The sequence below is a fragment of the Micropterus salmoides genome, unplaced genomic scaffold, assembly GCF_014851395.1.
Source record: "Micropterus salmoides isolate LMB-PRFRI ecotype aquatic unplaced genomic scaffold, ASM1485139v1 Ms_hic_scaffold_23, whole genome shotgun sequence".
Lineage (NCBI taxonomy): Eukaryota > Metazoa > Chordata > Actinopteri > Centrarchiformes > Centrarchidae > Micropterus > Micropterus salmoides.
The window spans coordinates 17,779,865-17,793,090 of NW_024041484.1; the positions used below are offsets into that span (position 1 = coordinate 17,779,865).

Consider the following 13,226-nt stretch of genomic DNA (forward strand, 5'->3'; position numbering starts at 1 on the left):
TCTTCCTTTTCCAATGACTGTATTTCATAGTTAATATTTGTTTCGGCAATAAAGCCGGAAAACACAGATGAAAAGCAAAAGTGTGGCGAAGTTTGAAGGAGCTACTGGCTGCTGCATCCACATGCGCTGCCGGCTGCCATAGCAAGACAAACATATGCTTAGTATACAGAAGTATGCGAGTGTCTGGTTGTTCAACTTTATTTTCAGTTCTAGTGGACATCCCAAAGTTTGGTAAATTTGAGAAGCTGTGGAAATGTTTTGTACAATAAATGCACAAACAGTGGTTTGTCTGTTGAGGTCTTTCAAATAATAAAGGATTTTCATTCAGCTGTGATTTTTTTTTTTGTTAGCAGATTTAGATTAATGCCCAAATTTAAACTAAGCTTCCCCTGCCAGATGAAGATGTGTCCCTCCTACATTCAGTGCTGCAAATGAACTCAAACGGAAATGAATGAGACACAGTCCAGCAGCAGGGATGGTCATCAGCTGTCAACTCTGCATGTGGCTCTGATGAGGATGACTCTGTAGTCTGAGTCATCCTCTCAATTCATGAACAGACCACCCTCCTGCTGCTGACTGCTGCCCTCAATGATGCTGAGGGAGACACCAACGTCTCTACCAGCACCGCTCCTGTCCAGGTCCTGACTGGTGACAGCTGCTCTACTGCTGCCACAGCTTCTAGCTGTGGTGCAGCTGAATGCTAAAATTCTTGCTAGAGGAGGACCCAGCTGCCTCGAGCCTCAACTAGCACCGCTCCTGTCCAGGTCCTGACTAGTGACCAGTTACCACAATCAAACCTCAGTCTATGGATGCACAGCACAGAACACAGGTGTTGACAGCAGCTGTAATAATCCAGCACCTATGACTGCAGTCTGTATTGACAGATACAAAGCACAAATACCACTGAACTTGGCATCACAGAACCAAGGTACTTCCTTTCTTACCGTAGCTATCCAGTTTACACAAAGAACACTCACGAGGTCTTGATAACCAATCATCTCAAGCTTTAACATAGTCAACATTGGACTGCTCACCCGCGATGATGTGGAGGACAAGGAGTGGCAGCATTCGTACAAAGACTAACAAAACACGAACAGCAGCCTTCCCTCCAATAAAATACTTTTGAAAGTGCTTTTCAATGTAGCTGAATTGTTTTTATTGTCTTGATGAAATAAACTGACAAAAATGAAAATATATGTGTACTTATTTAATTTATAGTATTAATTATGGCGTGTACTTGAAAATAAACTCAATTATTTCTTATATTTTGAGTAATTTATGGATGCTATGTTTACATTCAGCTGTACTAACATGGAGTTTGATTAAATGCACACCGACACACACAGAAGTGATTACATCCAGCTTGAGAGGCTCCTGGAGGGACATTAACGCCGGAGTCTGGCAGGTCCAGCTCTCTCTGGATGCGACTTTGTGGTCAGACATTCTGCACACGTAGTATCTGATTTAATAAAGAAGCTACTAATGGTGACAGTGTTTTACAGGGACAATGTTTATGTCAACATTAGAGCACTTAATGGGTGTGACATTCACCACCTTGCAGGACCCTTCCTGTTATGGTAGAGACCTTATTTCTTAAAGTGGGACCCTAACAAGGCTTTTAGTGGATTAGAGGGGGGGAAATTACAGCTTCTTTTATCTCAAACAGTCTCATCCTCTACAGTAAATGACTCAAGGAACAAAATATTGAGTATAAATCTTGTGAGTATCTACGTCAGAGGATTTATCTTACCTTTACTTAGTGATGAATTTGATTATGGAGGAAAAACAACCTTTTGGGCAAATTGCTTTGTGACATGAGTTACCTGGGCATGTTAGTCCTTAGCTAACAGTCTTAAATTGCTTTTATAGCAGGGTTGCTGGCAGTTATCCTAGAAATTGCATTACAGTTGCACACGAGACCAGCTGCTGTCCTGTCTACCATGTCTCTGTGGTAGTAATTCTTGGCGTACACAAACACACAAGACTTATTGGTACCAGATAAAATTCCATAATGTTTTTTAATATTCGATGTATCTACAGAAGCTTTTAGATTAATATAAAAGAGCACACAGTGTCAATGTTGAAATAACATTGGCTGTTAATGATGTAGAGTGTGGTAATGATGTTAGAATGTCTGCAGGGTTTTACTGGAAATGGATTTGTAATAACTTCAGATAATATTTTTGAGCTCTGGTTGTCAAGCTGACATAATAAAGTTGTCATCTGAGCTGGAGCTGAAAGTGGATCAGAGGGTTTTGTTTATTTCCAGATTTAAATGAAACTGAAAATGAGACTAGTGCTGATGCTTCCTTTATTCTGTCCTTTTGGCTTTATACCATCCTCCTTTCTCTATGAACACAAACACACTCCCGTTCCCTCTCATCATTGTCTCATCCATCCAATTTATTCTTTTTCACTCTACATCTCCCTCCAGCTTGCCAATATTCATACTGAGCACTCTGCCTCCCCCTCTCTTGTGGCTCCCGCTCGTTTATCTCACTTGCTGAGCTTTCTGGAGCCCGCTGTCCTGGGACAGCGAGCATTAGAGATGTTGTCATAAATGGCTCCATGAAAGCACCTCCGTATTTTCCCTCGGTGGCACACCTGTGGTGTGTTCCCCACCATCCGCTCAAAAAACACATTCCCTTTGTAGTTGTACATCTGTCAAGAGCCTAATGGTCCACACTGTTGCTATCAATCTTAAGGAGGTGAAAAAACTAAAAGGTGGGATGTTTGACTGAGGGAGGAGATAGTTATCTCTTATTCACTGCCTCTGTCATCTTTCATTCATATTTGATTTCAGCACCACGTTTGCTTCCTCTTCTCCCCGTCCTATTTGCTCAAACTTGAATTTTCAATCTCTCTCCAACTATCTTTTTCCTCTTATTCTCCCTTGCTCTCTCTTACTTAATCGTCCAGCTCACATCTACTCCATGTCTTCAACACAGTGCCTCCGAACCAATCAAAACGTAAACGTAAAACGAGACCCAATTCTTGCTTTTCTGCACTGTTTTACTTGCTCCAAGTAAGTAATAATTTCAGTCTGGATGCTAAGCATTTAACCAATCAGAAGTGCAGGGCTGTATCTGTGGTAACCTGGACATATAACATCCTTTATGTAACTGGAAAAGGTCTAAATTTAGTGCTGAGAATAACTGAGTGCAGTATTGACTGAAAGGGGAAGTTAAGGTCTTTGATCTTCAATATTATTACATTGTATGAGACTTGATTAGTCAATGATTCGACAAGTCAATGAACAGAAAATTATGCCAACTATTTTCATAATTGATTAATTAATTGTTTTTGTTTTGTTTTTTATCAAATATGCCAAAAATTCTGGTCTGGCTTCTCAAATGTAAAAGTTTGTTGATTTTCAGATTAGTAAACGGAATCTCTTTGGTTTTGGACTGCTGGTTGGACAAAACAAGTAATTTTTCACAATTTTCCATAATTTTATAGACCAATCATACAAATACACACATTTGAACTTTGAATGCACACATATTCAAGAGTGAGGTGAAGCTGTAGCACTCACATAGGCTTCGTAGTCACAGGACTGAAAGATGAGCTTCTCGGGGTGATGCTGCCAGTACTGCACCGGAGTGGACGAGGTGGCCTCGTTGGGCGGACGCAACGTGATCGGCTCGCACCACTCGCCTGCCTGAAACGACAACCAATCAAACATCAGGACTCACAAGATTACAAGATGGGGCATGACATCGAGGCCTGTGCTGTGTATCCCATGTTGACATAACTCTTTGGCCTTATAAATGCGTGCATGTTGATCATGTAACAGCTTTCCTGACTGAAATGCTTCAGAGAACATCCAAGAGGAAATTAAACATGGATGAATTATGCTCAGCTTTTACAGTTTCTCAGTTAAAGAGTCTTTGCTGCTGCTAACTGCTTTTTCACCCCGTGAGCTTTCACCTTTTACACAAAGGAAATACCCAAATCCTATCTGCATACTTCTCAAATGTCATAACAATTAAGCTTGTTTTACAGTCTTTCATTATTTGGTAAATGAAACCAGATGATTTTCTTGCATGCGGAGGTATGCACACATCCTGTGCCAAAGACTGTGTGTTTATGTGTCGATCTAATCTGACCGCTTTTGTGTGTAATCCTCGTCAGAAAGTTGATGATTTGCCGTGGAATCTTATCTTATAATAAGATGCAAAGATGTTGGATAAACAGCCTGGGGTTAAGCCTTTAGAAACAGGCACTGGCCAAATCTATGCTAAATTCCACCAGCTTAACAATATTACATCCGTTTTCCCCCACAAACTTTGAACCTGATGACAGACTCCGTTTTTAATGTGCTACCCTACGGGTTTTGTTCTCATCATAGAAATGTGGCGAGAGTCATAGAAGAACGGTAATAAAGATATTTTCTCTTTTCTCTAATAGTTATCTTTCTATTCTGGCAAAGCTGACTCAGCCGTGCCACCTCAGTGTGTTGTTTCTAAAGAGGGGGGATGCACACTGTGACGCACACACACTTAAGAGATTCAGCAGGATAACCATAAGTGTGTGGTAATCTACACTGATAAGCTCTGTGATTCACACAGAGACACAAAAAGACCCTAATCATACTGAATCAAAACACAGCTGCTGCCTCAGATGTGTGCACCCATCTAAGTGTGTGTGTGTGTGTGTGTCTGAATTATTGTGCTGTTGCTGATTGGAAGTCATAAAGTTCTAATTTTGTGTTCGGAGGAGAATAAAATTGGCTGGAAAGTTGAGATGCTCATTCTGAAAAGTATGTTTTGTTTGTGCAGAAGTATTATATCTTGTGATGTTAGAGACAGACTGCTGGAGATAAACATTTATTTGGAAAAGCAGCAGATTATGTCTGATTGCGGTTTACATATTTTATAATTTTATAGCCCAAATTTCAGGCATAAATTTCATATTTCCTTATTTGTAAAATTTATGCAGTCTAAACTGTTGGCTGCCGGTGTCAGATGGTCTGCCGGCTGTAGATAATTAATGGTGGATTTTCAATCAACAACCAAACAGGCAGATAAAACACTTTTGGCTTGCATCTTGTAGCTGTTAGGGACCAGCATTTAATTATGATACATCATTTATGATAATGTATTCCACTGTCCTGATTAGAAATGTGATACCACCTGAAAGCTTATTAGTGTCTTCTTGCTTTGAATTTTTAGACAAGATACAACTTTGAAATAGCACTGGAATCTGATTTTTATTCTTAAACTTAAAATAACAAATGAGTTTGTAGTTACTCTATTTTGTTTATTGTCAACAATCCTAAAGTAACCGCTAACTCACTCAGTGCTGTTGGCTACTGTAAACGCCAATCAATATTGTCAACAAGTCTCTCTCTATCTTTGTGTTTTTAAATATGCAGAAGCAAATAGCACTCCCACGCCTCCGTTTCATGGGAAAAATCAAATAAAAAAATGTATATAAAATTTTTAAAGATTTTAATAATAAGAAAATAATCAGTTCATTGTTGTTTTAATGAATGATTACAATGTATACATGATTAATAAAGTAAAAGTGTAATGAAAAAATGTTTTTTTTTTTCAGGCCAATAAAACTCAGATCTACTGGCCAAGAGGGCCAGTGGGAGAAAAATGTTATATGTGAAACTGAATGGGAACTGTAGTTTTTTGCAAACTTCACTCAAACAGATCCACAAAATAGTGTATTTGTTAGGGACTATTTTCAGTGTGGGATTAATACACATTAATACACATTCTGTGCTCTAGTGAGTGTGTAGAGCAGCAGGACGGTGTATGGGAAATTGAGTCAAAATAAACTATAGTGTGTGTGTGTTCATGGTAATAAAGTAACATGTTATCCAGTGCAACAGTGTGGCTCAGTGAGGTGTTCATAATCATTTTTGTGGCACACAGGAATTAGCTTTGTTAAGCTTTTTTAAACTTACTAGAAGGATCAATTAATTGTTTTTTTTTTATGAGTTTCGTTGACAATAAGAAAAATACAGAATATTACCAAACTTAATCCTTTAAGCATTCAGACAGCCAACAGTATCTCTGACTATGACCATTCATAATACTCTGCTTTTGTCCATCCTTCACTCCCCTTCCCTGCATCCATTCATCCCTCCAACCTGTCCTCCCTTCCTCACCATGCTGACTTGGGCCATCTGTCGCTCCAGCTTGGATCGCGGCACGTCCTCGAAGTAGTTGTCATTGCTGCGCTGCCTGCGCCGGGCATCTGCCTGCATGATGAGGTGCTGCACGTCCAGAGATCCACCCGGGACCCCCGCCGTGTACGCTGCCTGGCCCACCGACGGGCTGAGTTGAGGAGGAGTGTGGTTTCCTCCGGGCTCCTTGGACAGAAGGAAGGAAGCAAGAGAGGGTTCATTCATCATTTCATAATGTGCCGTGTCACTGCTGCAAGTACAATAAGTAGGGCAATTGCATTTACTGTGCACTGTCACATTTTATTTTTCAGCTACAGTGTTGCCATACTGCTGAGTACCAGTATCTAAAAGTGTTTTTTTTTTTTTTTTGGGACAAAGACACTGTTACTAGAAGGTCTCAGAAGGTCCATCAGGGCATCGGCTAGATCCTTAAAGTGGAAATTTATGTTCATTTTAAGAGGTTTTCCAAGCTTAGCGGAGACTAAAGTTCCCTAAAGAATTAAAACTTTTACATGTTAAAATGGCTTACACAGTAGAAGGTCAGCTATTTCTCCTGAGAGGTTATTCACTTTCAGCTGATTACATATGAGAAGAGTCTCACTAGAGGAGGTGCTTTCTGATGATTTTCTTAATTATTTTCCGGGCTGTACAAGCTGAAATGTTGAGCCACGTTCTGTTCGTTCAGCCATTTGTCCAAATGCACTCAGCTGTCAGCAAGTGATTGACTGTATTTACTGAGTAAATACCGCCCTCTGCTCAGACACTGGAAGACAATGCCACTTAAACACATAATTTACCCTGTGTTGAGCCATACAGTATAATCTTGCTTTTCTGAATTTACAAGCCAGTAGCACCTCTCTTCTTGAATCTTTTCTCTGTTTTATTCTTGTGTAATTTTCTGACATTTTATTGACTCAACCATTATGGAAACAAGACAGAAAGGAGCAGAATCTACCAGGTTGACACTTTCAATGTTTTCTCAGAAGCAGAGAACCTCCCTTGGCTCAACAGCACAAAGAGCAAGATACTATTATAAGGACATTAAAGTGTAGCCCCGATGGGAGAGGTAAAGCCAGTTCCTTGTGATTAGAATCCAGAACAAGCCGGCAGGGAGGAAACTGCAGTGGGTCGGCCATTTTGTGCCTGCCTCAGAGATTTGGATAATCAGTTGGGTGGTAGCAGCAGCAGTGGGGAGCCCGTAGCACCCTCAGAGAAATACACAGCCATCTGGGAAGGGACTAGTGCTTTCTTCCTCTGTCTGATAGGTTTATAATAATTTGAATCCACACTGGTTTAGATATTGCTGAGGGTTTTCATAGTTCACACAACATACAAGTCTGCTCACTGTGACTCACTCACCCTTAGGGAGATGGCTCGCGGAGGTTTTTGTGGGGTGTCTTCGTGTAGCCGGTCCCCCAATGAGGCGAGGATCCGTTTTCTGTGTCCGATAAGACCGATCTTCAATACCTGAATGAACACAGAGATGTAGACGTTGAAGTTAAATTACATGCAGGGCAGTTTTTATTATTATTGATTAAGGTAGGCTGAAACAATTAGTTGATATTAGTTGAAAATCATTTAAGTCTTTAACACGCAAAAGTGCCCAATATTTAATACTTCCAACTTTAGAAATATGATGATTTGCTGCTTTTCTTAGTTTTATATCTTACAAATGTAATATCTTGAAGCAACCTGAAGACATCACCTAGGGTTATGGGAAACTGTGGTGGACAATTTTCACATTTTATATGATTTTAAAAATATTAACAGAATAACTGTTTCTCTACACTAAGGCACAGAATGAGTTAAGATTTTTGTGTTCTTGGAAAATACACAGGAAATGTAGGGTCAAAAGCCACTGTGCTTGCAAAAAAAATGATGACTCATTTTACTTTGCATAATATAAAACGGCTTTTACAGAGTAATAGTTCAAAGGCTTTCAGACTGGATAATAACAAGATTATGTCCGCATATGCAAAAAAAAAAACTGCATAAAAGGTAAATGATTATCATCATTCATCACCATCATGAGCCTCAAATGGAGGCTAATACCACTATCCAGAATGGGTTTCACAGATAAACACTCGAGTGCACTGCAGAGCCCTCAGGGAAGTACTAATGAGTGCATAATGACACAAAATGCCCCTGAGCACATGCATACATCATGTTATTATTGCTATTATTATTATTATTACCAGCATGGCTTGGACAGCTGTGTTCAAGCTCTTACTCGTGCTGTTACATTGACAACATCCTGTGTGTACCATTTCTTTGATGTAAAACACATACCAGGGTTGTATGAAATACTGTATGAGACTCATTAAAAAAAAACACACACAAAAAGATGCATAGACAGAGAGGCTGATTCACTTAATTGATGCTATTGCAATTTACTGTTCAGTCAAATAAATAAGAAACTAATATCCCCTGAGGCATCAAGATTATTATCAAGATGAACTATAGATGTAGACTGGTGACTTAGACTCAAGTCTGACTTAAGTCACAAAATAGAGGACTTAAACTAAAAAGAAAAGACAAAAATGAAATTTAAGTTTTGATCTAGTAAAATCCTGGAACAATAAAAAGAGAACACCAGCCACACACCTTAAATATTAAATAATAATTAACTAGGCTTCACGGTCTCCATTATCTAAAAAAACAGTATTAACACAATTCCCCCCAAAAAATTTAGATTAGAATTGAGACCTTAAAGACAAAGCAAAGAATGTAAGACCTGATCATACCAGAAATTGACAGAGTGAAACATTTATAGAATCTTGATGCCGAGTGACAACTCACAGGACTAGTTGGTGAATTACTGTAACCAGCAAGCTAACACGGTAGCACTTTTCCGCCACGATACCTCAAACTATTTTCTCTGTACTCTTCTTGACTACTCGCCTGGTATTTTGTTCACCATTGTACGACATTTTATTCAGCGAATGGTTATTTGAGGGGGAAAGCTCTCCAGTCTTACCAGTTTGTTAGTTTAGCTTGGGACAATTTGTTCATACACTTTTTTGAAAGACATATTTGCACCGTCGGCTGTTTCATAACTGTTAAAGACCATTCCTTATATGTGGAACAGTTTATACTCTAGACAGAGGAGGTTAAATACAACATAATTGTGCAATACTGTTAATAAGCTCCAATATGTTCCTGCATTTTGGCTAGCCGTTTCTCCCTGCTTCTAGTTTTTATACTATGCTAAGCTAATTGCCTTATAACTCGTGCATCACAAACATGGATGACCCTCTTATCTAACTCTTACTGATGTAGTAGCAGCAAATCCTAAAAGCTGGAACTTTTCCTTTAACACTGTTTCAAAAAGCAAATGCATTATTATTATTATTTTAATGGTCGGCATTCAGACCTGAAAGACTTGCAAATGATTCAGGGACTTGACACTTGATTTGCAAGCAGCTTTGACATGACATGATACTCTACTCTGACAGCTCTGTAATTAATTCTAAAACTTGCAAATCCTAAGGAACAGTTTGACATTTTGGGAAATATGCTTATTTGTTCCTTGATGAGATGGATACCACTCTGAAGCCAAGGTTAGCTTAGCCTATCTTAGCATAAATACTGGTAGCAGGGTAAAACAGCTAGCTTGGCCCTGGCCAAAGTTTAAAAATACACGTAAAAAAAGCTTTAAAACTGTGATTAATACGTTATATCTTTGTTGAATCTCCACACTAGCAGAAATGTAAAAAAAACCCAAAAAACAGAAGCTGAACTTTGGAGACAGCCAGGCTGGCTACTTCCCCCCAGCTACCAGTCTTTATGCTAGCTAAACTAATAACAAATGTGCTCTAGCTCCATACTTCACATGATACATGACAAGGATATCAATATTCCCATCTAACATGCTAAGAAAGCTATGCAAGACCCTGAAATCCCAGCTCAAACCACAAACAGGTTTTTTGTAAAGGGCACCATTTGATTAATTGTTAATGAGAGCTGAGAGTTTTTGCACTGACAGACATGAAATGCAAATTCAACAATATCAGATTGTGGCAAATTTGTAATAGTCTATTGATTTCCCCTAGGCGCTCATTACACAGGCACAATCAGAGACAAAATATACACACACACATACACACACACACACACTTGGACTCTAGTGAAAGCATTCATTCTTTCTTTGGTCACCAGGCGTCCACTGACTGTGCCAGTTACTGGGTTTTCTAAAGAGCCGAGCTGGAACATGGCAGCCTTCTGCAGAGATGTTGTTTGCACTGTTCGCAACTTCTGGCACCCATACTTCAGTGTACAACAAACTGCTGCCTGGTTTTATGGGGCTGCCTCTGGAGGTCTTCCAATAAAGGTATGCATAAGAGAATGTGTTTGTGTGTCTCTTCAGGGCAAAAGGTGGTAATTAACCTCAATGCGAGGCCTTGCTGCGAGTCTAATGATTCACCCGACAGTCTTGCTTTGAGACAGCACAACTTACACACACACACACACACACACACTTTTCAATATCTTCCGCACCAACTACTGCCCCAAATTGTGCTAAAGAAACATAGAAATATGTGTATGTGTGTGTGCATTAACCTAAACACACAAACTGAACATAAATAAGCCAATTCCAACAACAATGAATAGTTTATATATGCAAATTGCATGTAAATAACTGATCTATAATGTATCATGCAAGCCCAAAAATGCTAAATACTTCCTCTTCTTGTTTTCTTTGGTGGGTTTCATAAAATTTAATTTTATGTCATACAGTAAATATGGGATGTTAAAAAAAAACAAACAGGTTAAACTACATCCTACACTGTTCTACTCTGCATGGAAACAATGTATTTTAATTATTTAATTTTAATGGATCAAAGGGCAACAGAGAGCAGAGCAGGTATTAGCGGGTAGTGGAACTAATTGGCATATTATGGCCACCCCCCCTGCTCCCTCCACCAGTTTTCTCACTCATCTTTCCCTTCTATAATGTTTCTCTCTGGCTTTCACAACTCACTGTCTCTTTCTCCCTTTCACACTGTCCTTTATGTACGTACAATGTCAGTGATACTACAGCATCTCTGCCTCCCTTTATCTCAATCTGTCTCTTTGTACTAAAGAGGACATTGGCTTGCTGAATTTGGTGCATTAAGATCAGGTGATTTTGTTTTGATCTTAGGTTTTTAACTTTTAAAAAATGCTGGCTTTCATTGCAGTATGTTTTAGAAACAAGTGGCAATATTTTGAAATGAGAATATGTTGTATAGCTCCACAAAACAAGAAATTTACACTTGGTTTAAGGACATTTTTTGAAATAACCTATATTGCAAACAGGTGACATTACTGTATACATTTGCCTCATTCTCAGGCTACAACCACACTACTATGTTTTGGTTTTAAAACACAGTTTTGGCTATGTTTGCACCTACCCATCCAGACTAAAACGACGAGTGACCCTTGCTGACCCCGTTTTTGTTTTAAAACTCCTGGGTAGCTCATTAGTGCAGGACAGACGAAAACTGAGGACTTAAAAACGATGACGTAGACACACATTTGGCTTCCTGGTTGGGTCATGCAAAGCAAAAACAAGATGTTACCAACAGTGGTGTTTTTTTTGTTGGTATTTTTATAAAAATATTTGTACTGTGCAAATAAAACTTAGCCTATATACTTCCACGTACTGTCCATGTCGCCGCATTTACTTTGCAACGACTCCCAGTCTGTTCAGTCCCCATTGTCACTTTGTACTCCCGTATTACTTTTAGCAACAGTTTCACCTCGATGTTGGTTTATGAAAAAAAATCTCTGGTGAGGTTCTTTTTGTGTAGTAGTACTTTCTTCCTCCAAATCTTCTGCAGCTGCGGAGTAAACAATCTGCTTCCTGTTTACATCGGCATGTGCATGCCCAGTGTACTTAAAAGACCACATGATATGAGTTTTGAGTTGCTTTAATATAGATGGAGATCAATTCTGATACGCCGCTAAAACAACAGAGATTCTTCTCGTTTTAAAAACAAAAACGTTGTAATGTGGATGTAGCCTCAGGCTTTTTACTTTTGAGTTATTTTAACATCTCATTGGGATTTAGGAAGTTGTGATGGCCAGTTTTGACTATTTATCTCCTCTATGAAAATACGTTGTAGCCCTAATAAAAATATCAATTTATTGCTCTGCTAGTAAAAGGAAAATTATACTTGATTTTCTTAAAATCGTAAAACTAGATTGCAAACAAGTTTTCACCTTACTTGTTACCTGTTAAAAGTGATTTGTGTAGTGAAGGTTATGAAATATTAATGGTCATGCTTCTGCGTCTTTGACTGTCCGTCTCCTGAGGACCAATAGCGTGACACCAGTCATCACATATACACACTCCACAAAGAGCATTGAATTTATTGTTAATATTGCATGGTGCGTATCTATGTTACGCACTGCCTTATGCAACAGAATCTACTTCAACTACAGTAGAAGCCTCAACCTCAGCTTGAAGTTCAGCTGTCACCATGGCAACACAGAGCCGCTGCAGCAGTCACCCACACACACTCATCCATAAAAATAAAATAAATAAAATCCATGCACGTGGCTGTGTACACACACACACACAAACAGCTGTTTTCGGAGCCTGGGGAAGAAGATTATATTGTTAACCTGAATGGATGAGATTTGAATGCCACCCCGACCATTATTGTTAAAACACAGGCTCACAGTCTCTTTGTGATGCCTGACTGCAGTTAACGCTCCCTTTGCATTTAAATTATATTCACAGCAGCTGTATATACTGACAGGAGAAGCATTGAGCTACCACAGCGTACACCTCTGTACCCATTTCCTCTCTTTCCATCAAACCACGTATTTATTTAAGCTCAACTATTCAAATCAATTCTGAGAGCTCAGAGTTGACACGATCTCATTGTTCTTCTGTCCATGTCTGTACCTCTCTTTGCAGCATTACTGAGTGGCTAGATCATCCAATGAGGGTCACTTACCCTCTGGTCTTTATTTTATTACCGTACTATGAAGTGATTTGGGGTGCCGTGTGCCTCCAGTATCTTGCTGAGCCCGTGTTTGTGTCTTCTGTGTGTGCCGATCAATGCGCTAATCCTGTTAACAGTCTCGTTAGCCC

General features: G+C 39.3%; 1 protein-coding gene across 6 annotated transcripts in view; it reads right to left on the reverse strand.

Annotated features, from left to right (window-relative positions):
• anks1b (ankyrin repeat and sterile alpha motif domain containing 1B) overlaps positions 1-13,226 on the reverse strand; it is a 258,652-nt gene that overhangs the window by 16,491 nt on the left and 228,935 nt on the right. For all 6 annotated transcript variants that reach the window (XM_038738848.1, XM_038738847.1, XM_038738846.1 and 3 more), the window contains 3 exons: positions 7,502-7,609; positions 6,125-6,328; positions 3,536-3,661 (listed from right to left, as the gene is read on the reverse strand). In XM_038738848.1, the coding sequence (XP_038594776.1) occupies positions 3,536-3,661; positions 6,125-6,328; positions 7,502-7,609 (438 nt within the window). The remainder of the gene's footprint in view (positions 1-3,535; positions 3,662-6,124; positions 6,329-7,501; positions 7,610-13,226) is intronic.